The sequence below is a fragment of the Erinaceus europaeus genome, chromosome 7 (assembly GCF_950295315.1).
Source record: "Erinaceus europaeus chromosome 7, mEriEur2.1, whole genome shotgun sequence".
NCBI lineage: Eukaryota > Metazoa > Chordata > Mammalia > Eulipotyphla > Erinaceidae > Erinaceus > Erinaceus europaeus.
In genome coordinates this window covers 55948406-55975657 of record NC_080168.1, presented here as the reverse complement: position 1 = coordinate 55975657, position 27252 = coordinate 55948406, and the positions used below count along the sequence as shown (strand labels likewise).

Below are 27252 nucleotides of genomic sequence, written 5' to 3'. Positions count from 1 at the left end.
GGATCCATGACTATACTCATTTTTACCTGAACACAACAGCTAACATGCAGGTGGGCTAAAACTATTGTTTGGAGAGATGATATCAGAGTTGGAAATAGGGCTGGAGAGCTGTATGAGGGCAGAGAGTAGCTCCCAAATATGGGAAAAATATATAAATACCATTAACTGTAAACCCCATTAATCTAATCTGGGGCCCATTTCCATTCATATTCAGTATAGGAGCCTTTGTAACCTTTGTATCCTTGTAGGTCTGAGCTCATGTTCCATGGTCATAGCTAGGAACATTCTAGGCTGCACTCATTTCAGGACCAGTCTTCCTTGAGTGGCAGAGTATACTGACCCACAGTCTCTGCCATTGTTGTTCTACATTGAAGGCATAGTCCTATAGAGGCCCACAAGAGGGTTTATGATGTTGTTCCTGATGTAGATGATCAGTGACAATGGAGAGAGGGATCTGTTAGAGGTCTTGGCCCATCACATCTATGTGGGAATCTCAGGATTCTCTGACTAGGGCCCTGGATGATGGGGTGGCATGGTAGTGATCAAAAGGACCATCATTAAACTGTGCCAGTCTCTTGCCCTTATCCAGTTTTTGTTGTCCTTACTTTATCTGACATGGTTGGACTTAGAATGATTGAGGGAAGTGAAGTGGGAAGGAGGGTATCTATATCTAAATATAAACCATTTGATTACGTACTTTATGATGTCTTTTTTAGATCTTTCAACTTGCTCCCAGCACTTATTGAGTCACTGCAACTATTATGCACTTTTAATTTAAGTTATATATTTTCTCCTAACTTATGGTTACATGTGTACATGTTCCCTGTCTAAAGGGCCCTGGTCTATATCTAGGTTCTGTGGCTTAGCTAGAAAGTAGAATTGGAATTAAGGAATCTAAATGGAATTAAGGAGTCCTATAAACTAGGAAAGTTCTCACCAGAGTGCTGGAGCTGAAGGGTTGAAATCCCATGCCTGGCATCTCTGGATATAGTCTGAAGTGAAACATGTCTAGGTGGCACTGATTGCATTGATTTGGTTGAGATCAGCAATGGCAGTATCAAATGGTATGGATCAACAGAAACATGAAATAAAATGAGCCAAGCCCCAGGGTTTCCAGGACTGGGAAAAATATGAGTTTTGTAGAGAATGAGGAAGATTCCTTACTGTCTTAGAGTTTAAGAAGGTGATAGATAGTTATTGATATTACCAAGTTATTTTGGAATTTGGCTTACTTTGAGAATCCCATGATTAGGATTTACCATACCTTACATGACCTTACCATGATTTATGGCAAGGTCTTGTATGCCTTTATGTCATTTAATGCTCTTTACAAATATACTGACAAGACCAGTTACTTCTGGTCTCCCTGGTCTAAGATTATAGGTGATTTAATATATCTTTTTTTTTTAAGTCATTATTAGAAATTCATTAACATTTTAAGCCCAGTGTTAAAATTTAATCAAGTTACTAATTTAAACTTTAAGTGCTTAGTTTGAAGGAATATATACTCAGAAATCAATTCTGTGCATTAAAAAGTTTGAGACATTCATTCTATTTTTCCCCTCTCATATTGATTAAATAGTAATTTATAATACTATACATTAATAGGAGTGTATATTAACACCATTCCTGCCACCAAAGATGTGTCCCTACACCTACCCTCCTATAGTGATGCTGAAAATCTATACCCTCCCCCACTCCCAGATTTTTACTTTGGTGCATTAAAATCACTCCAAAATCAAAGTACTCCAAAATCAGTTAAATTCTGCTTTGCCTTTCCCTTTCTGTTCTTCTTTCTCAACTTCTGTTTATGAGTGGGATTGTATCATACTTGTCTTTCTCTTTCTGATTTATCTTACTTAATATAATTCCTTATAGCTCCATCCAAGAAGGGTTGAACAAGGTGTGTTCATTATTCTTAATAGCTGAGTAGTATTCCATTGTGTATATAGACCATAACTTTTTCAGCTACCCATCTGTTGTTGGGCATCTGGGTTGTCTCCAGGTTTTCGTTACTATGAATTGTGCTGTCATGAACATAGGTGTACACATATATTTTTGGATGGGTGTAATTGACTCCTTATGATATATCCCTAGGAAAGGAATTACTGGGTCATAAGGAAGGTCCATATTTAGCTTTGTGAGGGTTCTCCAGACTTCTCTTCACAAGGGTTGGACCAGTTTACATTCCCACCAGTAGTGAAGGCAGAATCCTTTGTCCTTATAACCTCTCCAGCACTTGTTGATGCTGTTGTTTCTGATGTATGACATTCTCACAGGGGTGAGGTGGTAAGTTAATGATATTTCTTTTTTTTAAAATAGAGTTTGCAGTGAGTACCCCCCTAACACTTCCTCTCCACTATTCCAAGCTTTGGGTCCATGATTGCTCAACAATTTGTTTGGCTTTGTATGTTAACTCTCTTTTCAGTCATCAGGTTCCAGATGCCACCAGGATGCCGGCCAGGCTTCCCTGGACTGAAGACCCCACCAATGTGTCCTGGAGCTCATCTTCCCCAGAGCCCCACCCTACTAGGGAAAGAGAGAGGTAGACTGGGAGTATGGACCGACCAGTCAACGCCCATGTTCAGTGGGGAAGCAATTACAGAAGCCAGACCTTCTACCTTCTGCAACCCACAATGACCCTCTGAGTCCATGCTCCCAGAGGGATAGAGAGTGGGAAAGCTATCAGGGGAGGGGGTGGGATATGGAGATTGGGCGGTGGGAATTGTGTGGAGTTGTACCCCTCCTACCCTATGGTTTTGTTAATTAATCCATTCTTAAATAAAAAAAAATATATATTTATTTTATTTATTTATTCCCTTCTGTTGCCCTTGTTGTTTTATTGTTGTACTGCCCCTGTGGCTACAGACAGACTATGACCCACATAGTCAACAACTGCCACCTCTCCAGATTCAAAGGAGGTCTTGAAACTTTACATCAGGCTCAACCTGATGCTGTTGACTGGCTACGGAAGAAGGGCAAACACTAGAAGAAGAAGAAGTTATTATTGTTGTTGTCATTGTTGGATAGGACAGAGAGAAATGGAGAGAGGAGGGGAAGACAGAGAGGAGGAGAGAAAGATAGACACCTGCAGACCTGCTTCACCGCCTGTGAAGCGACTCCCCTGCAGGTGGGGAGCTGGGGCTCGAACTGGGATCCTTATGCTGGTCCTTGTGCTTTGCGCCACCTGAGCTTAACCCGTTGCGTTACAGCCCGACTCCCGTTAATGAAATTTCTAAGTGAGATAAAGGATGTATTGACAGTATACTGTTGGAATATAAGATGTTCAGCTTTCTTACACAAAAGTATTGTCGGTTGTCAGAAAGCACAATCACATGAAAATGTGTCTGATGAATTCGACTTTTTCTTCCAGATTCATTTTCTTGATTTTACCTTCCCATGACTATCCTTAGAGGCTGATGGGTGTGGAGTGTGCCTATCCAGGGATTTTACTGCTCCATGGGATTGACTGACATTTCATCACTAGGGGTTTATCTCTCCTGACTGGATTTTCTTTTTCTTTTCTTTTTTTTTTTTTTTTAATTTTTTATTTAAGAAAGGATTAGTGAACAAAAGCATAAGGTAGGAGGGGTACAACTCCACACAATTCCCAACACCCAATCCCCATAACCCACCCCCTCCCCTGATAGCTTTCCCATTCTCTATCCCTCTGGGAGCATGGACCCAGGGTCGTTGAGGGATGCAGAAGGTAGAAGGTCTGGCTTCTGTAATTGCTTCCCCGCTGAACATGGGCGTTGACTGGTCGGTCCATACCCCCAGTCTGCCTCTCTCTTTCCCTGACTGGATTTTCTAGATTGAAAGAAAGAGAAACACAGAGAGACAAATATCTCTCCTGGATGAATTTTTAAAGTGAAAGAGAGACAGACAGAAATACCAAGAAAGACACCACAACACTGAAATAGACCCACAGGTTATCGTGTGGTAACACTCCAGTTGGGTTGTCTTGCCCCTACCCAATGACTTTTGTTTTGTTTCTGTTTTTCACTGGGTCTGCCCATAGGGATCTCTGAGGGAGAAAGGAATTGACTCCTCTCTTCAGACCAATAGTGTCCCTCTTCAGATTATAGCTCTTCTGGTACCCACTTAGATTGTTTCTTTTTCCAATTCTACTATCCATACTTGATTTAGAAATGGGAATTGCTGTCATATTATTCACCATCTCTTGCATTACCACATCTTTATAGATAATGTCTTCATTATACCTTCATTGAACAATCCAGTTTGTATTTGTCATCTGGCTTCTGTTGGGACACAGACTGATTAAATTTAAAAGGAAAATTTTGTCCCTCTACCTTCCTTTAGGGAACTATGTCCTCTTAGCATATAATAAGATATCAGAAATGACTTGTCAGGGAAATATAAAGTGTGAGAATTATATTCCTATGAAAGATCTTTAAAATCCACAGCTACACTTCTAACTCAGAGGCCTTTGTAAATTAGAATTCCTAAAATATAAAGTTGTATTGAGGAATGATACTCTCAGAAACTTTATTTTGTTTTAGGGAAATAATCCTGTGAAGGTCTAGACAACATTATAGACTGATAGAAGCTCCATTCATGTATTTGTTCAACAGCCTTTTATTGCTCATATATTATATGTAAAACATTACCTATGTAGCAGGTCCATACATGTATGACTTATAGTTTTATGTTAATAAGTCAGAAATCCTTGCCATTCAACAAGAGAAAATGTATGTGGGAACAGAAATAATACTCAGTGACTACTTGTATGTTATTGTATGGGAACAAAATTAAGGATGCCTGAAGATTTTCCTTTAATTAATGGCAAGACAGTCTTTTTAAAAGCAGAGAGTCAAAAAGTAATTTTCTAGAGGGAAGGAGATGTAAGAAAGAATAAAGAATTAGCTTTGGAAATGTTAATGGCTTAGGCTAGTAAATCTTATTGGAAATATGTAAATCCCAACACCTATGGGCATCTAATCTTTGATAAGGGGGCCCAAAGGATTAAATGGAAAAAGGAGGCTCTCTTCAATAAATGGTGCTGGAAAAACTGGGTTGAAAGATGCAGAAGAATGAAATTGAACCACTTTATCTCACCAGAAACAAAAATCAACTCCAAATGGATCAAAGACCTAGATGTCAGACCAGAAACAATCAAATACTTAGAGGAAAACATTGGTAAAACACTTTCCCACATACACCTCAAGGACATCTTTGATGAATCAAACCCAATTGCAAGGAAGACCAAAGCAGAAACAAACCAATGGGACTACATCAAATTGAAAAGCTTCTGCACATCCAAAGAAACTATTAAACAAACAGAGAGACCCCTCACAGAATGGGAGAAGATCTTCACATGCCAGACATCAGACAAGAAACTAATCACCAAAATATATAAAGAGCTCAGCAAACTTAGCCGCAAAAAAGCAAATGACCCCATCCAAAAATGGGCAGAGGAAATGAACAAAACATTCACCACAGAGGAGATCCAAAAGGCTAACAAACATATGAAAAACTGCTCTAGGTCACTGATTATCAGAGAAATGCAAATCAAGACAACACTAAGATACCACCTCACTCCTGTAAGAATGGCATACATCAAAAAGGACAGCAGCAACAAATGCTGGAGAGGATGTGGGGACAGAGGAACCCTTTTACATTGCTGGTGGGAATGTAAATTGGTACAGCCTCTGTGCAGAGCAGTCTGGAAAACTCTCAGAAGGCTAGACATGGACCTTCCATATGACCCAATAATTCCTCTCCTGGGGTTATACCCCAAGGACTCCATAACACCCAACCAAAAAGAGGTGTGTACTCCTATGTTCATAGCAGCACAATTCATAATAGCTAAAACCTGGAAGCAACCCAGGTGCCCAACAACAGATGAGTGGCTGAGAAAGCTGTGGTATATATACACAATGGAATACTATGCAGCTATCAAGAACAATGAACCCACCTTCTCTGACCCATCTTGGACAGAGCTAGAAGGAATTATGTTAAGTGAACTAAGTCAGAAAGATAAAGATGAGTATGGGGTGATCCCACTCATCAATAGAAGCTGACTAAGAAGATCTGAAAGGGAAACTAAAAGCAGGACCTGATCAAATTGTAAGTAGGGCACCAAAGTAAAAACCCAGTGGTGAGGGGTAGGCATGTAGCTTCCTGGGCCAGTGGGGGGTGGGAGTGGGCGGGAGGGATGGGTCACAGTCCTTTGGTGGTGGGAATGGTGTTTATGTACACTCCTAGCAAAATGTAGACATATAAATCAGTAGCTAATTAATATGAGAGGGGGAAATCAATTGTATGTCTCAAAGTTTCTCAAAAGACAAACTGAATCTTTTTAATATATAGGCTATGTATTTGATATGCAGACTCTCTCAAAAGCCTAGACCAAGTAGATTAGAAGCTTCCAGTAGCACAGCTATATACAAGATACTGGGTACTGTCCAGCAAACCATAACAAAGGGACTTTTCAAAGTTAACCCAATTAACAAATAATGTGATGATAATATTAACTATTGAGTGTCTTTTTGAACCCTAAGACAGCAGGAACCTCACATCTTCACTATAGAGCCCCTACTTCCCCCAGTCCTGGAACCCTTGGATAGGGCCCACTTTCCCGTATGCATCTCCCAATCCAAACCAAATAACATTGCATCTGCCGATCACAACCTAACCAAAGCAACGATTGCTACCTCAACATGCTTCACCTCAGAATGTATCCAGAGACTTCACGTGTGGAATGACAACCCTTCAGCTTCATTACTCGGGTGAGACCTTTCCTTTAATAGTACACTCTAATTTCATCTCAGGTAGTTCACTTTCTAACAAAGTCCCATAACCTAGATATACACCAGTTTCTGTGAGAGAGAGCTTATGTGCACACGTATCCATAAACTACTGCAAAATATATACCTGAAAGCAGGACTACACTAGAGTTTGCAGTGAGTACCTCCCTAACACTTCCTCTCCACTATTCCAAGCTTGGGATCCATGATTGCTCAACAAATTGTTTGGCTTCATATGTTAACTCTGTTTTCAATCACCAGGTTCCAGATGCCACCAGGATGCTGGTTAGGCTTCCCTGGATTGAAGACCCCACCAATGTGTCCTGGAGCTCAGCTTCCCCAGAGTCACACCCTACTAGGGAAAGAGAGAGGCAGACTGGGGGTATGGACCGACCAGTCAATGCCCATGTTCAGCGGGGAAGCAATTACAGAAGCCAGACCTTCTACCTTCTGCATCCCTCAACGACCCTGGGTCCATGCTCCCAGAGGGATAGAGAATGGGAAAGCTATCAGGGGAGGGGGTGGGTTATGGGGATTGGGTGTTGGGAATTGTGTGGAGTTGTACCCCTCCTACCTTATGCTTTTGTTCACTAATCCTTTCTTAAATAAAAAATTAAAAAAAAAAAAAAGAAGTAGCAAGTCTAGAAACCAAATGAGAAAATATGTTTCCACTATGAAAAACCACTGTTTTGAAGAGCTACTTAATAATTAGGTAATGAATATTGAGTAATGGAGTTTTTGTTCATGAGTTTTTGTGTTGTACCTGAATATTGTGTATAATGAGGTGGGTGCTGAAAGGAGATAGTGAATAGCAAGAAGAGTGAGAAGTATTAGGCAGAGCTATGGAGCAGCAGCAGTTGTGTTTCTCTCCTCTCCTCTCCCTGGTCAACGACATCTATCAACATCAGGAAATAAAGATATTTAAAAAATGACCCTAGACTGAAACAAACACACAAAATTATTTTGTTGAAGATTGTCCAATCTTAACATTTTTTAAATACTGTACCCTTGAAAGACAACTACCACATGGCTTCACTCATATGTGGAATCTAGAGAACACATACACATAAACTGGGGTCAGGCAATAGCTCTTAGTATGAAATATAAGGACCAATGTGAAGGCCCTGGTCCCCATGTGTAGGGGAGTTCTTTCTATCCCCCCATTTCTCTCTATCCTGTACAATAAAATAAAAAAATATATATCCTGAGGAATACCAAAGGAGATCTGAGACTGCAACAAGGCAGGACTAAAATGACCTCAGGAACCCACCAAATCACAGGTGAGTGCAAACACGTGTGGCTTGTGGACAGAGAGGAGCCTAGAGAGAGATTAAGTGGCTGGTAATAGTCCGAAGTTTACCAGTTGAGGAACCACCCCCCAGTCTATTTTACAAACAAAATGATGGCTGAAATGAGGAGAGGACTCCCCTAAGACTCACCAAATGCAACTGTGTGTCTCCATTGCTACTGCCCTCAGAGGCTGGAGCAGCATGGGGGAGGCCCTGTGCTGACATCTGGGGACAGAGAACTGACCAGGAAACTCAGGAAATGATCTACACCTTGGTGGCCTACCGTGGGGCTGTGTGGTGGGAGCCTTTCCATGTTGTTCTCCTGATGAGAACATAGTGAATACTTGCCTCAGAACCTACAGACTATAAAGAGGACTTGTTTAGAAACTCACAGGGCCCAGCAGTGCTGCCTCGCTTGGCAGAGAAGCTGAATTGAGCCTAAAGCTTTGGATACATGTGGTGTGAGAGTCTCTTTGCATAACCACTGGATTATGTCTGTCCAACCCTGCATTATCTCTTGATTAGGAGTCAGGGATTAAGCTAAGAAGCCAATTTATAGTTTAAAAATCCTCAGGCTCCCATAACCTACAGGGAAGCAAAAGAATAAAAGAGGCTTTTATAGCCACTGTGCTCCAACTCATGGATTAAAATAATATTAAAACAACTGTCAATTTCCACAACTGTTAACCCTTTAAGTACCTTACTTAGACACATGTCACAGGCAAGAGTGATCACTAATTTGAAAAATACTGAGAGCCAACAAGAAGAACTATTGGAGAAAAAAACCAGGAGTCCAGCTAATAGCCCCCCCAGCGGTTGAAGCACAAAATAATGAGGTCAGCATCCAAACACTAATTATGGAAATAATCACAGGAGTGAGTAAAGAGTTTGAAAGAATTGTCATCAGATAGACAGAAACAACAAATGAGACTCTGGAAGAAAACACTAATTATCTCAAGGTGATTAGAGAGCTGAAATAGCTAAGCTAAGAACACAGCTAGCTAAACAAGCTAAAACAGTATCAGAACAGGGTAACAAAATAGATGAACTCCAGAAAACAGTAGAGGGGAGAGAGAACAGAATAAATGAGGCTGAACAGAATTAGCAAGATTGAGGACAAATTAGAGACAACTAAAAATGAAGTAAGAGATCTCTAAAATAGATTAAAAGATACTAAAAACAATAGCAGAGACTTATGTGATGACATCAGAAGAAATAATATACTAATTATTGGCTTAACAGAGGAAGAAAGAAAGGGAGGAGAAGAAAGCATTCTTCAGGACATTATAGCTGAGAACTTCTCTAGTTTAGACAACATAAAAGACATAAAGATTCAAGAAGCCCAGAGGGTCCCAAACAGAATGAACCCAGACTTAAAGACACCAAGACACATCATATTGAGAATGGAAAGGGATAAGGATAAAGAAAGGATCCTGAAGGCTACAAAAGAAAAACAGTCACCTACAGAGGAAAACCCATAAGATTAGTAGCAGACTTCTCCATACAAACACTACAAGCCAGAAGAGAATGGCAAAACATCTATCCAGTGCTCAATGAGAAAGGCATTCAACCAAGAATACTGTATCCTGCTAGACTGTTATTCAGACTAGATGGATGCATAAAACCTTCTCAGACAAGCAACAGTTGAAAGAATCAACTATCACCAAGCCTGCCCTGAAGAAGTTCTGAAAGGTTTCCTATAAAAAGTCAGACCACCATAAATATGCCATCTATTAAAACACTGTAAAAATTTACAAGAATGCAATTAAAATATCTTCAATCTTTGATATCAATAAATCTCAGTGGCCTGAATTCACTTATTAAAAGGTACAGAGTAGGAAGATGGATCAGAAAACACAACCCAACAATATGCTGTCTACAGGAAACCCACCTAACTCAACAAGACAAACACAGACTCAAAGAGAAAGGATGGAAAACTATCATACAGGCCAATGGCCAACAAAAAGGGCAGCAACAGCTATTCTCAAATCTGACATGATAGACTTTAAAATCAGTAAAATTAAAAACATAGGGATGGACACTACTTAATGCTCAGAGGGTCAGTCAATTAAGAGGACTTAACAATTATTAACATCTATGCACCCAATGCTAAGCTATGTAAATACATCAAACATCTACTGAAAGTGCTACAACAATATACTAACAGCAACACATTAATAGTAGGGGACTTCAACACCCCACTCTCTCAACTTGACAGAACATCTACTCAGAAAATCAATAAAGAAATGAGGGAGCTAAATGAGCAGGTAGAAAAACTAGAACAATTGGACATTTTCAGAGTTATTCACCCCAAAAAAAACTGGAATACACATTTTACTCAAGTCGACATGCGTCATTCTCAAGGATAGACCATATGTTATGCCACAAAGACATCAGCATCAGCAAATTCAAGAGCATTGAAATCATCCCAGGCATCTTCTCAGACTACAGTGGAATTAAACTAACACTTAACAATCAAGAAAAGATTAGTAAGAGTCCCAAAATGTGGAAGCTCAACAGTACACTACTTAATAGCTACTGGGTCAAAGAGGAAATAAGGAAGAAATCAAAATGTTTCCAGAGTTCAATGAAAATGAAGATACAAACTATCAAAATATTTGGGACACATTTAAGGCAGTACTGAGAGGGATGTTCATAGCCATACAGGCACACAAAAGGAAACAAGAAAAAGCACAAATAAACAGACTGATTGCACATCTTATAGACCTAGAAGAAGAGGAAGAACAAAGGAGCCCTAAAGCAACCAGAAAGACAGAAGTCACTAAAGTGAGGGCAGAAATAAATAACATTGAAAATAAGAAAACCATACAAAAGATCAATGAAAGTAAATGTTGATTCTTCAAAGAGTGAACAAAACCAACAAACCTTTAGCCAGACTCAGACAACAAATAGGGAGAAGACCCAAATAAATCGGATCATAAATGAAAGAGGAGATATCACAACAGACACCACAGAAATTCAACATATCATGCAAGTCTTCTATAAACAACTCTATGCCACCAAGCTAGAGAACCTGGAAAAAATGGATGATTTCCTAGATATCTACAAACTTCCAAAATTAAATAAAGAAGAACTGTATAACATGAACAGCCCCATCAAAGCTAATGAAATTGAAACAGTTATCAAAAACCTCCCTAAGAATAAAAGTCCCGGAACAGATGGTTTTACAAATGAATTCTACAAAACCTTCAAAGAAGAACTAATACCTCTGTTTTTAAAAGTCTTCAGAAGATTGAAGACACTGGAATACTCCCAGCTGCTAGGAAGCCAACAGCACTCTAATACCAAAAGCAGACAGGGACACAACCAAAAAAGAAAACTACAGATGAATATCTCTGATGACCTTATAAGCTAAAATATTGAACAACATTCTAGCCAAATGCATACAGCAGCATATTAAAAGCATTGTTCATCAAGACCAAGTGGGGTTTATCCCAAGGATGCAAGGTTGATTCAATATATGTACATCAATCAATGTGATCTACCACATCAATAAAAACAAGACCAAAAACCATATGACCATATCAGTAGGTACAGAGAAGGTCTTTGACAAAATACAAAATCCCTTTTATGATCAAAACACTACAAAAACAATGGGAATAGATGGAAAAGTCCTTAAGATAGTAGAGTCTATATATAGCAAAACTACAGCCAGCATCATACTCAGTGGTGAAAAACTGGAAGCATTTCCCCTCAGATTAGGTACTAGATAGGGCTGCCCACTATCACCATTACTATTCAACATAGTGTTGGAAGTTCTTGCCATAGCAATGAGGCAGGAGCAAGGAATTAAAGGCATACAGATTAGAAGATAAGAAGTCACTCTCTCCCTATTTGCAGAAGACATGATAGTATACATAGAAAACCCAAGGAATGCACCAAGAAGCTTTTGGAAATCATCAGGCAATACAGTAAACTGTCAGGCTCCAAAATTAACATTCAAAAGTCAGTGGCATTCCTCTATGCAAACACTAAGTTAGAAGAAGATGAAATCCAGAAGTCAATCAAATATCTAAGAATAGACCTAACCAAAGAAGTGAAAGACTTGTATACTGAAAATTATGAGTCACTACTCAAGGAAATTGAAAAAGACACAAAGAAGTGGAAAGATATTCCATGTTCATGGGTTGGAAGAATTAACATCATCAAAATGAATATACTACCCAGAGCCATCTACAAACTTAATGCTATCCCCATCAAGATCCCAACCACATTTTTTTTTTAGAAGAATAGAAGAAATTCTACAAATGTTTATCTGGAACCAAAAAAGACCTAGAATTGCTAAAACAATCTTGAGAAGAAAGAACAGAACTGGAAGCATCACACTCCCAGATCTAAAATTGTATTATAGGGTCATTGTCATCAAAACTGCTTGGTACTGGACCATGAGTAGACACATTGACCAGTGGAATAAAATTGAGATCCTGTAAGTAAGCCCCCATGCCTATGGAAATCTAAGCTTTGACAAAGGTGCCCAGTCTATTAAATGGGGAAAGCAGAGTCTCTTCAACAAATGGTGTTGGAAAAAATGGGTTGTAACATGCAGAAGAATGAAACTGAACCTCTATATTTCACGAGATACAAAAGTAAATTCCAAGTGGATCAAGGACTTGAATGTTAGACCAGAAACTATTACTTAGAGGAAAATATTGGCAGAACTAATTTCTGCATAAATTTTAAAGACATCTTCAATGAAAGGAATCCAATTACAAAGAAGACTAAGCCAAGTATAAACCTATGGGACTACATCAAATTATAAAGCTTCTGCATAGCAAAATAAACCACTACCCAAACTAAGAGACCCCTCACAGAAAAGAGGAAGATCTTTACATGCCATACAGCAGACAAGAGGCTAATAACCAAAATACATAAAGAGCTTGCCAAACTCAACAACAGAAAAACAAATAACCCCATCCAAAAATGGGGAGAGGACATGGACAAAATATTCACCACAAAAGAGATCCAAAAGGTGGAGAAACACATGAAAAAATGCTCCAAGTCTTTGATTGTCAGAGAAAATGCATATAAAGACAACAATGAGATACCACTCACTCCTGTGAGAATGTCATACACCAGAAAAAGTAACAGCAAATTCTGGAGTGGTGTTCTTAGCAGCACAACTAGTAATAGCCAAAAGTTGTTCTCTATATGCACAGTGGAATAATTCTCAACTATTAAAAACGGTGACTTCCCCGTTTTCAGCTGATCTTGGATTGAGCTTGAAAAAATCATCTTAAGTGAAATAAGTCAGAGAAAGAAGGATGAATATGGGATGATCTCACTCTCAGGCAGAAGTTGAAAAAGAAGATCAGAAGAGAAAACACAGTAGAACCTGAACTGCAGTTGGTATGTTGCACCAAAATAAAAGACTCTTAGTGGGTAGGTGTGTGTGTGTGGGAGAATACACATCCAAAAAGGATGACAGAGGACATGGTGGGGGTTCTATTGTTATATGGAAGACTGGGAAATGTTAGGTATGTACAAACTATTATATTTACTGTGCAATGTCAAACATTTATTCCTCTACAAAGAAATTAAAAAAAAAAAGTGAGAGGTAAAATTTGGAGAATGCCCATATTTGAGTGTTTGAAGTGGAGTAAGATAGAAGAGGAATGAAATGAAAGTATGTAGTGGAAGGGGGAATGAAGGTGCAGTTATAAGAACTGTTTTTTTTTTCTTCTCATAATAAATAGGGAATAGAGTTCTCATGATAACAATGAGAGAACACCAGAAGAATGAGCTGTGATGGTGGTTAAGTGTTTGGGGATGGATTTTTCATTAGACTGTTAGGCTAGAGGATAAAAGCATGATGTGGTGTAAAGAGTAGGGCTTTTGGAGTGTGGCAGACTTACATTGGAATCCCAATTCTGTCACTTTCCAGTGTGTTGCTAAGCCAAAAGTTATTTAAGAATATTCTTAGCATCCTAAGCTGTTTAAAAGATGTCCCCATTGTATGATTCTTATAAAGAATCAACAAGGCAGGCAAGACTTCTTGGTAGCAACTTCTTGGCAAAACTTCTAGAACATAGCAGGTTCTTAATTAATTCCATTCTTTTAAGAATATATTAAGTAGTAAGGTAGCAACAAAGAAGTTATGTAATAATCACTGGCAAAGCGTTGTGTTTCAGGGATCTGAGAAATTTGTAAAGAAGAGATTTTGAGGTGCAGGGTGTTGGTGCACTTGGTTGAGTGCACTTGTTGCCAAGAACAAGGACTTCAATTCAAAGGCCCCTTGTCCTCTCCTGCAAGGGGAAGCTTCATGAGTGGTGAAGCAGTGTTGCAGGTGTTCCTATTTCTTTCTGTGTGTTTCTCTCTCCCCCTCTTCTCTCAAGTTTTCTCTGTCCTGTCAAACAAAAGAAAGAATTAAGATTTTTTTTTTACTGTCATTTAGATTATTTCACTAACTTTTACACTGGAGCTTAATGACTCTACCACTTCTGCGTGCTTTTTTTTTTTTTCTTTTCCTCCAGGGTTATTGCTGGGCTTGGTGCCTGCACCATGAATCCACTGCTCCTGGAGGCCATTTCCCCCCCCTTTTGTTGCCCTTGTTGCTGTAGCCTCATTGTGGTTATTATTATTACCATTGTTGATGTTGTTCATTGTTGGATAGGACAGAGAGAAATGGAGAGAGGAGGGGAAGACGGAGAGGGGGAGAGAAAGATAGACACCTGCAGACCTGCTTCACTGCCTGTGAAGCGACTCCCCTGCAGGCGGGGAGCTGGGGTGTTTTTTTTTTTCTTTTCTGATTAAGACAGATAAATAAAGAGGGAGGAAGAGGAACCTGTAGCACTGCTCAGCTACTTGTTATACTCCCTCTGCAGGTGGGAATCTGGGTCCTTGTGCCACAGGTAACGTGTTGTCTTTCAGATGTGACACTGAGTCCTGGAAGAAATTTTAAGATAGTTTGAACAGATAATGTTTGTTGATAAAGCAGAGCCAGAATGGTGTAGGAAAAGTAAGGATACAAAAATAATAAAGTTTGTAGCTGGAGCCAGAGTCTGTATGACAAAAGGTCAATAATTTAGGACCAAATATGGAGGAAAGGAGTTAGACTCAGGGAATATACACTTACTTGTAGACTATTTGGAGGAGAAGAAATATATTTAAAGTGCTTATCTATTGTTCTATTAATCTATCATTATGAGAAAGTTGTGAGAGAAGAAGAGGCACAGAACTACTTTGCTATGGTATACGATGGTACTGGCAAGTGTATCCATAGCCTATGGAGCTTCAGACACCAAGGGTGTGGCCCTAACAGGCTGAACCATCTCCCTCATGCTGACAGATTTTTTTGTAGGTACAGAGTAAGAAAACTGAAGAATGCACCTCCCCCCATGCATCTTCTTAGTAAAAGAACAGAGATATTTATGAGGTGAAAAAAATATAGAGAACTAGAACTTAGATAAAACTGAAAAAGTTGAAAGCCTGTCATGAGGAAGACTTTAAGTCAGTAGTTTCTTTTGTTTCTCTCTCTCTCTCTTGAGTTCTTTCTTCTCTCTTTTTTTTTTCATTTTTGTATTGTCACCAGGACCTCATAGATGTATCATTTGACCACCCCCTGGATAACTTTTCCACTCTTTACATGGTAGGTAGAAAGGCAGACAGAGAAGGAGAGCGAGTTCACAGAACTGAAGCTCCCCTTGGTGTTCTACACTACTATGTTGTAATGAGGGCTCAAACCCAGGCAACATGCATGGCAGGACATGTGCCCTACTTGGTGAGCTGTCTTCTAGCCCCTTACAGTAGAATGGATTAATTTCTCCTCAGGAGCGAGACCAGTGACTTATGTGGAGTTGAGGCAGGTTTCACTAGAAATTGTGAAACAGTAGGTTGTGAATCTAGTCTCTAATAATCGTAGTATATTACAACCTAGGTTTTAAGCACAGGCCCCACCACATTGGAGGAAGATTCAGTGTTGTGTCTATTTATCTCTCTTCCCCTCTCTGTCTGTATCTGGAAAAAAAATGGCTTGGAGCTTTGGCACTGACAAAAATGAAAAAAAAAAAAGAATAATAATTCATCAGAAATTATTCTATACTTCAATACTTATAACCACATTCCACTGCACTATCTAAATGAAAGGGATTAAGAGGTTCATCATGCTGAGAAGATGGAGAAGCTGAGATGAATCAGAAACATGATCAAGAATTGGCTGAGTGACAGTGACTTGAATGCATTGTATATTTTGCTTATTGAGCCACCAAAATCCAATTAACTCTAAGGGGAGGACATTATAAACTTCAGGACCCTTATTTGATTATCCCAGACCTCTGTGAAGTGTCGAAGGAAGTAAGAGGACCTTATGCACTTTGATGAAGGTTCAAACATGGAAGGAAAACTGAATGAATATTGCTTTTATCTTAAAAGCAAGTGTGAGGCTAGGACATGTTCCATAGCTATACTACTACCCAGCCCTGACATAGGAGATAGTTGAAGGATGCAGCCTCGCCCCTCCCATAGGTCTCTGCTTGAGCAGCACATGATAAGGTCATTTGATGAGCCCTGTGCAGCACCCCACCACCACTGCCACAACCTCAGGGGAAGGATCATGAAAAACGGAAATAAGTCTATGAGTTTTATAAGAATAAACACATGAAGATAGGAAGATAGCAACATTGAATGTATGAAGATATGCAAAATATGAATAATTTGATTTGATTAATCTTATTGGAAGACAACTCCTCATTTGGATTGGGAAAAGCATAAAATTTCATGGTTTTTGCTCCTTACCCCCCTCCCCATCAAAGCAGTATTGGCCAAAGGCAGCTTTTATTGTTTTAAAATTTTTTTAAACTTTCTTTTTTTACTTTTTTAATCATATTTATTTATTTATTGGATAGAGATAGGCAGAAATTGAGAGAGGAAGGGGAAGATAGAGAGGGAGAAAGACAGCGAGACACCTGCAGCCTTTCTTTACTTGCAAAGCTTTTCTCCTGCAGGTGGGGGCCGGGGGCTTGAACCTGGGTTCTTATGCATTGTTACATGTTCGCTTAACCAGGTGCACCACCATCTGGCCCTCCAAAAGTAGCTTTGAGATGGAATCAAGAGCCTTAGAACATTAACTTTGGGAATCCTCAGAGGAAAACAAGTTCCTAAAGAGACAGTTGGTATAGATAGCTTATAAAACCGTAAGGTCAGTTAAAGGTACTGTGCTTTCTCTTTATTTTTACTGTTCATTCATTTATCTATTCACTGTGTACCTAGCCTGTTACAGACAATAAGGACTAGTAATGGAATAGGCAAAGATTTCATTCTGATGAAACTTGCATTTAAGAATAAGGTTGATGGGGATTAAATACTGAAATACTTTTTTTTTTTTGGCCTCTAGTGTTATTGCTGGGGCTCGGTCCTTACACTACCAATCCACTGCTCCTGGAGGCTACTCCCCCCTTTTTTTGTTGTTGCCCTTGTTGTTACCCTTGTTGTCATCTTTATTATTCTTATTGCTGTTGTTGTTGTTGGATAAGACAGAGAGAAATCAAGAGAGGAGGGGAGACAGAGAGGGGGAGAGAAAGACAGACATCTGCAAACTTGTTTCACCATCCATGAAGCAATCCCCTGCAGGTGGGGAGCTGGGGGCTCAAACCAGTATCCTTATGCTAGTCCTTGCGCTTTGTACCATGTGCGCTTAACCTGCTGCGCTTCTGCCCGACCTTCTGAAGTACTTTTTTTTTTTGTGACAAATTTCATTTTAATGGAGACAGCATATGAGAAAAATATGTTGATAATTATTTCTGATCATATACTACCCAATTGCTAGCACTTCTTCTTCTAGCGTTTGCCCTTCTTCCGTAGCCAGACAACAGCGTCAGGTTGAGACTGATGTAAAGTTTCGAGACCTCCTTTGAATCTGGAGAGGTGGCACTCGTTGACTATGTGGGTCATAGTCTGTCTGTAGCCGCAGGGGCAGTTCGGGTCGTCTCTGGCTCCCCAGCGATGGAACATAGCGGCGCACCGGCCATGGCCTGTTCAATACCGATTGAGGAGGGCCCAATCATAACGTGCTAGGTCAAAGCCGGGTTGACGCTTGCAGGGGTCTGTGATGAGGTGTTTGTTCTTTACCTCAGCTGACTGCCAACTCTGTTTCCAAGAGTCTGGAACAGAGAAGTTCAGTGTAGGCATAGGCGACCAGATTGGGTGACTAGACGTCAAGTGTTGGACACGGTGGGCGAAGATATCCGCGTATATTGGCAGGTCCGGTCGAGCGTAGACGTGGGAAATGAACTTAGATGATGCCGCATCCCGAAAAATATCTGGCAGGGCCATGTTGCTAAGAACTGGCAGCCATGGAACTGGGGTGGAACGGATGGTTCCAGAAATTATCCTCTGTCGATTGCTAGCACTGAAATACTTCCTTAAATACTTCACTGATATAACCAGAATATAGTTGATTCTGGTAGAGTGCAGTCTGATCATGAGTAAGACCCTGGGCCAAACCCTGTCACTACATGGGAGCACAATGGATGCCACCTGGGGAGCTCAGTAGGTAGCTGATTGGTACTGTATCCCTCTCCTTTTTATCTCTCCTTCCTCTTTTTCAGGAGTAAAAGATTACCTTAGAGAGGTTCAACTATGGTGTTGTTATTGTGCATGTGTGATGTCCTGAATTCATTCCCCAAGAACTGCATTTAAAAAAAAAGTTCACTGAGTCTTCAGCCTCTGAAGAATTTGTGTTTAAGTGCATTCATAGTCTGGGTCTAAGTGTAGTGTATGTGTGTGCATCAAAGAAAGGGGCTAGTAACTAGATATATGGCTGTATAAGTAAATGAAAAAGTTTTTTTTTCTTTTTGCCTCCAGGGTATCTTTTCCCATTTTTGTTGTTATTACTGCTGCTGTTACTATTGTTGCTGATGTTATTGTTGTTGGATAGGTCAGAGAGAAATTGAGAGAAGAAGATAGAGATTGGAAAAGAAAGACACCTGCAGTCCTGCTTCACTGTCTATGAAGTGACCCCTCTGCAGGTGGGGAGCCAGGGCCTCAAATTGGGATCCTTAGCTGGTCCTTGTGCTTTGCATTATGCATGCTTAACCTGGTGTACTACTGCCTGGCCCTTTGACTATTATTGCTTTTTTAAAATTTGTATTGTCTTATGTTTCATATTCCAGAAAAAGCTGATAATATCACTAAGGTCGTATAGAACTACTTTCTTATACCATTGGTGGGATTAATTGTTAAATCATGTTGGAAAGCAGTATGATAATGTGCATTATAGCATTTATATATTCATATGCTTTTAATTAGCCTCCCTTTATTATTTTTGGATAGGGACAGAGATAAATTGAGAGTTCAGGATGAGATAGGAAGGGATAAGGAATGAGAGAGAGAGAGGAAGAGGAAAAGGAAAAGGAAGAGGGAGAAGAAGACAGCCTAAGCACTGTACCACCACTTGTGAAGCTTCCAACTTTGAAGGTGGAGACTGGGGCTTGAACTCAGATCCTTGCACATTGTAATATGTGTAGTCTTCTGGGTGAGCTATCCCCTAGCTCCTGCTTATATTTTTCTAACATGTGATTTTATAATTTTTCTTGGCTAATAATCCACCATGTAGGTAAAACTGCATTTACACACATGCTCAAAGTAGCATAATCAGAAATAAAATGATAAAAAATTAATTTACCAACCAATAAAGAAATAGCTAGCTTGTTATAGTTCATGAATGGTAGGAATATGTCACAAGGTTATATACTCAAGAATTTTTAATGACATGGGGCAGTATATAGAAAGTTTATTATAACTTTTATGCTGTCTAATCTTAGTATTCATTTATTCAATATTTTATTAGTGATTTGACAGTTTATACAATTATAAGATTGTGGTTTTGAACACCTGCTACTATAGTTTTGTGTCCTCACTTCAGATAACCAGTATATTTCTCAAGTGGTCTGAGAAATAGTTTGCTTAAAAAAATATCTTAAACTAGAGGCTGGCATTGGAGTATCCCATAGAGTACATCTGTAGGGGAAAAGAGCTTCATGAGCTGTGAAGCAGTGCTGCAAGTATTTCTCTACCTCTTCCTCTATCTCACTTTCCCCTCTCAATTTCTGTCTCTAGTGAAAAAAAAAAAGGCCATCAGGAATACTGTATTTATCATTTCATCATGTAGGCACTATGCACCAGCAGTAAACTTAGTAGAAATTAAATTTAAAAAAAAAATCTCAATCCTAAAAGCAATTCCATAAACTAGCTGGATGAAAGACCAAAATACTTTGTACTTTTAAGCATCTCTACAAGTTCTACTTGTAGCTTTTATACACATAAAACCTAATAAGTATTTTGATACTGCTCTATTAATATAGGCACTAAATGTTTCTGTGATTTTTTTTCTAAACCATTGAGTAATTTTCTGGAATGATCTGAAAAATCAGCATTTACCCATATAGTCATGTCAATTCAGCTTTTTGCTGATGAACTTAGGAGGCTGGCATTTTTTTTTAGTGCATTCAGAGACCTTTTCTTTGCTGTTTTTCTTCAGAAAGATTTTTTTTCCTTGCCTTTCTTTACATAACAGAGCTTCCCCTTAGCATGTGGATATAGTGAAGCAGTATAGGTGACCTTCACTTGGCAGTGGTTTTATAGAAAATGATTTTAATTATGTAAATAGAAGGAAGAGGTATGTTACTTTATGACTAGGGCAAATTTCTTACATTGAAGGCCTGAAACCTCTTGCATCAGAATCTCTGTCAATTGTTTAAAATGTAGATTTCCCAACATAGTAAGAGCCTGAGGATGCATGCCAATAATTTGTTGGTTTTTTCTTTTACTACAAATTGATAGGAGTGTACATAAACACCAAATACAATAATTTGTGTTTTTAAAGATATTCCATCAGCCTTTAACCCTCTGCATTGGAGGAAATGTCAGTGCTATGTCTTCACCACCCTCCATTCCCACCCCTACGCCATCTCTGTTTCTATCTTAAAGTGAGCCTACAGTGGTGAAATCCCAGCGACAGTAACAACAAAATAAACAAACGAACGCCATGGATAATTCTTCTAGATTGTCTAAGAACTACCAGTTAGTGAAAAACGTTTGGGATTTCACATGTATTTTATCTGTCTCAATATTTATTATGTAGATTTAGACTTTTTCTTTCTAGTTGCATGGATCTAACATGTAAAGTCCTTTGCTTCTCAGATAATTTGAATTCTCAGGAATTTGGGGCATGGGGACTAGCTACTGCTCTTCTGCCATTTTAGTGGGGAGGTTTAGATCTGGAATGCATTGAGAACACAGTGCTTTGTAACACTACTAGGAACAATGGTGGGTGGTTGTGTAGGTTCTCTGCTTTAGAGAGAAAAAAATGTTCATCAGTTCCGGTTCTTTTGGGTTATCCTTTAGAAGGAATGTTTACCTAAATCATTATAGTGGCCAGGAGCCAGGCCTTGGCAGAGAGTTGTGTTAGCTTGTAGCATTTAAGAGCTAGAGTGTTGGGGTCTGGGCAGTAGCACAGTGGGTTAAGCACACATGGCACAAAACTCAAGTACTCACACAAAGATCTGGATTGGAGCCTCTGGCTCCCACCTGCAGGGGGTTCCCTTCAATAATGGTGAAGCAGATCTGCAGGTGTCCATCTTTCTCTCCCTCTCTCTGTCTTCCCATCCTCTCTAGATTCCTCTGTTCTATCCAACAACAATGACAGTAACAACAACAAGAAATAATAGCAACAACGATAAACAAGGGCAACATAGCGGGGAGATAAATAGCCTCCAGGAGCAGTGAATTCATAGTTCAGGTACCCTCGAGGCAAAAAAAAAAAAAAAGAGCTAGCGTACAAATAGATCTGTCCCATTCTGTGTGCATGAATGAATGAATGAAGTGACTTAGAATCTGTGATTCTTCTCATTACATGGGGATTTTACTCATGCCAACATAATGATGGAAAATTGTGTGCAAATCACTTAGCACAGGATCTGCCATGAAGCATTCTGACACTCAATGTGTGTCTTAAAAGGACTGCCTTGTAGTCACTGTATTAGCTTGGGATTTAGGCTCTGCCAATTGATTTTTCAGAGACCATGTTAATTATTTAAGAAAGTACAGGAATTTGAGTAATCACTAACCCTTTGAGGGTATGTATGGTGGTAGAAGAGGATCCAAGTTTAATAATTGTTTTTTGTGGTTTTTTTTTTTTTTTTTTGCCTCCAGGGTTATCGCTGGGGCTTGGTACCTGCATTAGGAATCCATTCCTCCAGGAGGCCATCTTTTTTGTTCCATTTCATTGGATAGGACAGAGAGAAATTGAGAGAGAAGGTGGTGATAGAGGGGGATAGAGAAAGATAGACACCTGCTTTACCACTTGTGTATCGACTCCCCCCTTCCCTGAAGGTGGGGAGTTGGGGGCTTGAACCCAGATTCTTGTGTGGGTCCTTACAATTTGTACTATGTGTACTTAACCCAGTCAGCCATTGCCTGGCCCCCTTTAATAACAGTCCTTAAGAGCTAGGCTTTTGATACCTTTTCATTTCATGGACTATCCAAGCCTAAAGCTGATATTGAAATGTGCCCTCTGGGAGTTGCTGTAGGACCTGATTATGTGAAGTATAATTTGCAAAGTGTTTTCATTTGCAACCTTCTCTCAAAAATGTCCAAAGTCATTTCTATCCCCCACTCTCCACGCCTGCACATGTGTGTGCACAATGTATGTGCACACACATTCCTTTAACCCTAGTCATCCCTATACTAATTAGGGATGCTAGATATTCTCTAAAGGTCTATTAGGTTCTAATAAATTTCTCTGACTTTGTAACAGTTGCTACCATGGAACAGTAGTTAGATCATCCTTTTCTTGTATTATTGATAAATAATACCTCGAATAAATTTGTTATTCCATCTCTTATTAAACTTTTTAAAGATATATTTTTATTGCTTAAACTACTTTGAGAAGCTAGAGCATTTTACTCCAGTGCACATAGTGCCAAGAAGCTTAGGCATGTAAGTTTGAGTTCTACCAGCTGTGCTATTTCCTTGGCCACTATTTCCCTCCCAATTTAAAAATTCATTTTTAAATTTATTTATTTTCTTTTTGGATAGAACAGAGAGAAATTGAGAGGGGAGGGAAGAGAGCGAGGGAGAGAGAAAGACAGATACCTGCAAACCTACTTCACCTCTTGTGAAGCAACCCCCTGAAGATAGGGAGCCGGGGGCTCGAACTGGGATCTTCAAGCAGGTCTTTGCACTTTGTACTATGTGCGCTTAACCTGTTGCACCACTGCCCAACCCCCTAAAAATCCATTTTATTTAGTATAAACATCTCTGCATACATCTTGACTATATTGATAAAAATTACCCACTCAGCCCTTAAGAAACACAACTAAATCAAGTCAGTGCAGCTACTAGGAGCAATCCTTTATATTATCCAGTTGCATAACACACTTCTTGAATAGATGACATATCCTAACTTAGGATACATCACCAGATTCAAGTCAGACAGTATCCTCTGCCAATCAATAAGAGTGCGGGTCACTGGCAGATCTCTGCGTAGAATTTTTCTCAAGGCTTCATTTGATAACTCCTGTAGTTCTTCTAAGACTGCAACTTGAAATTTGTTCTCTTGCTCTTCTACAAGCCTTGCAAAATGTAGAGCCAGCTGAGCTTGGTTAACTATTTCCAAGCTTTCTTTCAAGTCCTTTGAGATTTCAATATGAAGATTGACAAACTTGAAGAAGTGAGCTTGCACAAAAATTCTTCCTGTTACTTGAGTTAAAAATGGATTCACTTGGAAAATCCATTTAGATTTCCAAAGACCATTCCAGTTATCTCTTGATTCATAGTTGTGATCTTCAATGCAAGCTATCAAGAACTCCTTGTTTTTCACAGTTTTTCTCAGAACATTGCAGTTTCCTGTTGGATAGTGGTCATTCACGTACAATTTTAAGGCACACAGAACAACAGCTCTCAAGTATTCTGTCTCATTCCGAATGATACCATGACTTTGGATGTCTCTCAGCTGGTTTTGGAGTAGGTCAAATTTGAAAGAAAGTTTGCTTTGGTGGTCAAAAAATCGGTAATCACCAACTACATTGTGATGAGACAGTAGTACTGGATTTCCATCGAGGCAGAGTGGTACAGAGTATTTTTGACAGTGTTGGTGTCCTGCACACTCACCTTGATGGTGCATAAGTTTTTCATCACGAATAAGCAGGCAGAGATCGTCAAAGGCATTGACAAATTCTCCAGGAGGAGCCTGTATCAACAATCTGCGGATTACTCTTTCTTTCTCCTTTTTACTCAGAACAGTAAGCGACATGTTTGGTTGCAGCAGAAGCAAAGCTTCTGAAATAGAATGTTGAATGGGTGAGAAAACATGCCACGAGACACCTTTCCCATCAAGGTGTTAAATATTCAAGCTGAAGATTAATGTGCCTTAACCATGAAAACAGGTTGTCTGTCTGGTGAACTCTGAGTCTTCTGATGAAGTCATAAAGAAGTTGTCCAGATGAAGGCTGGAACTCTTGATGACATCACAATGGGTGTTCAGACCACAAGGAAAACATGATGCTCACCTTACATCTTGGTGCTCAGCCAACAAGCTCTACATATTTTACAGGTTTTAAGAACTTAACCTCTTGAACAGCCTTCTTCATAAGTGGTGTGTGCATTTACTATATATGTTGTCAGGGATCTAGAGGACCAGTTCAGAATTTCAAGCAGGTGTTAGCGAATACTTTTCCCTTTTGGAGACCACAGCCTCACTGTTTAGACTTAGGCTCCACAGATACTAGAAGTAACTTCTACTGGAGGGTTTAGTGGGTGTTAAACAAATCAGTAAAAAAAAATAAAAGGATATATGATGTCAATTAATGTAAAACTTCCAAGCAATAGAGAATATTCCTCTTATATTCATTGTAAATTTGGAGATGAGCAGAATATACTAGCAGCCAGGAGGTTTCAGGGGACACATCTTGAAAATTGTTACTGTGGAATTGTCTCCAAAAGACAAAAGCAACAAACCACTTTGTTCTCTGCTTTCTCTCTAGACAAGGGACAGTGGCAACAGTCAATGTATATTGGGAAACTTCTTTCCTGCAAAGCAGAGTTAATTATATTTGCAATCGGTGACACCACCTAACAGGAAGAGGCTTCTAATGAGGAGAATCGGAACAATCGGTCATGAAAACACGGAGAAATATCCACTCAGAAGTCTTTTCTTTTGCTCTTTCCTCTTCTTTTCCTCTTGCTATATCCTCCCTAATGCTCTTCTTTCTCTTTATTAAGATGCTTAAGCTTTTATGAATTTCCCTAGTTTTCTGTTTTTCTTATAAGAACTCGAACTTTGCTATATTAGGCTGTCACCATTCAATTTAATGTCTTTTCATTTAAAAAATCTGAAATTGAGTAGTTTTTGAACATTTTTTGCCATATATATGCATATTGATTTTTTGGTAGCTTTTCAAGTTGAAGTGTCCTAATTTTTGTGATTTATGTATATGTAATAAGTTTGTGTTATTCTTCTCTTTCAAGCCAAATATATGTTCATTATGGCATGGTGACTGTTACTGAGCACACAGAAGCAGAAGTTGTGTTCATTGATGTATTGTAAACTCATTTAGTGGCCCTCACCTTCCCTAAGGATTAATTTGTTAGCTTTTTCAAATGAGATTGCGGAATGAGAGAGATCATAGTACAGGGAAGGCTTGAAGTCTAACTTCCTTCCCAGTCCATTTCTTCGGATGGTAGACTATATTTCTCAATTAGTAGCTTGATTTATCAAATAGTTATTGGTATGTTTGTAATTTTTACTGTTATATCCTATCCTATTCTATCATACCTCACTTCAGACTAGTAGCTACTTAATTTTGCTTGTCTTAAATATGATTTGCCGTCAAATTATCTTGTCCTTTAAGCATCAAATATACTAGCCTTTAAAAATAAATGACTGAAACAGAAGACAGTTCCAGGTTTTTTAGGTTTTTTAACTACTTAATGACTTTCTGTGAGAATTTCCTTAACTTTTATTGTTGTTGTTGTTGTTGTGTGTGTGTGTGTGTGCTTAATAGGTGGTTTTTGTCGGTGGTTCGGAATGACTTTAGAGGTGGGAAAATCAACCTTGAAAAAACTCAGAAATTGCTTGAAAAATTACATGTACAGTGCAGTAGTATTCACATAAAATGTATTTTTAAGGTGAGATGATATCCTGTCCCATTCTGCCTCCCTGTCCTTGGGGAGGACTTAATTTCATATAGGCAAATGTTGAGTCACTTGGATGCTTTCTGTAGTAAACACACGTGAACAAATAGTCTCTTAAGAAATAAGGCAATTACTCATGCTAAATATACTGATGACCAAGATGAAGAGAATTTAAGTAGGAGGTAAGATGATTTCTTGATGAAATTAGAAATAATACCAGATTATCATTTTGAACAATCTGCCTTGAAATGGTAAAGAGATTGGGTGGATGCCAGTGCTTTGTAGTAGTAGTAGGTAATCTTGACAAAAATATTTCACACCTCTCAAATATTAAACCATGCTAAAGTTCTCTGTTTAATTCTAAAGTAGTTGGAATGGTATTTAGCTTAATTCTGTCACTAGATTATGGAGGGGAGCATCATGAATAAAAGTTTTAAATACTTAAAAACTTTTAACAAAAGTTTTTAGTTGAGTTTTACTTTAAGATGATTGAATTCATGGAGAATCTAAAGAATAATACTAACCCAGACCATCCAGATAGTTAGGGAGATATAAATCCTTAATACGATTTGTGTTTTAGAAAATGTGTGGCCAGATCATACTATCTATGTTGAACCTGGAACAAAAGCTAGAGAAAGGTCACTTTACTTGCAGACTAACCATTTAGCTCAATATCATTTCATGAGTGCTGGTAGAGGCAGGATTCTGATTAAAAGGAAAAAACTAAAACTTATTACTTACAAGAAAAAAAAAAGAAAAGGAAAGAAAAGAGAAGAAAAGAAAAGGCAATTACTGGTACCAGGAAGAGGTAGTGAACTCAAGTTCAAGAACCTAGTCTCCACCTGCAGGAGGGAAGTTTCAGGAGTGGTGAAGTTGTGCTGCAGGTGTCTCTTCTGCATCTTTCTCTATCACTCTTCCTTACCCATTTCTCTGTCTCTATAAAAATAAAGTAACACAAAAAATATTTAGAAATAGAAGCTACTACACTTATCAGAAGTCTGGAGGCTTTTTGCCAAGCCCCAGTTCCTAAGATGTGATGTGAGGAG

General features: G+C 39.0%; 2 protein-coding genes and 1 long non-coding RNA gene across 3 annotated transcripts in view; 2 read left to right on the top strand and 1 right to left on the bottom strand.

Moving 5' to 3' along the window:
- Positions 1-23404: 23404 nt before the first annotated feature.
- CAPZA3 (capping actin protein of muscle Z-line subunit alpha 3) lies at positions 23405-24486 on the bottom strand. The gene has a single exon (XM_007538422.2). It carries the CDS (start codon positions 24324-24326, stop codon positions 23427-23429), a length of 900 nt encoding a protein of 299 aa, XP_007538484.1. The 5' UTR covers positions 24327-24486; the 3' UTR covers positions 23405-23426.
- Positions 24487-24570: 84 nt separating this feature from the next.
- LOC132539419 (uncharacterized) lies at positions 24571-25309 on the top strand. Its single transcript, XR_009550702.1, has 2 exons — positions 24571-24668; positions 25057-25309. It is a non-coding gene; the product is annotated as an uncharacterized LOC132539419 (long non-coding RNA).
- Positions 25310-25340: 31 nt separating this feature from the next.
- The window catches only part of PLCZ1 (phospholipase C zeta 1), a 61478-nt gene continuing 59566 nt past the window's right edge, over positions 25341-27252 (top strand). Inside the window, exon 1 of the mRNA XM_060194434.1 lies at positions 25341-26200. Within this exon, the coding sequence (XP_060050417.1) occupies positions 25952-26200 (249 nt within the window). The 5' untranslated portion in view covers positions 25341-25951. The remainder of the gene's footprint in view (positions 26201-27252) is intronic.

Excerpts from the sequence above, each read along its gene's own strand:
- CAPZA3 (XM_007538422.2), bottom strand. The coding sequence starts at position 24,326 with ATGTCGCTTACTGTTCTGAGTAAAAAGGAGAAAGAAAGAGTAATCCGC.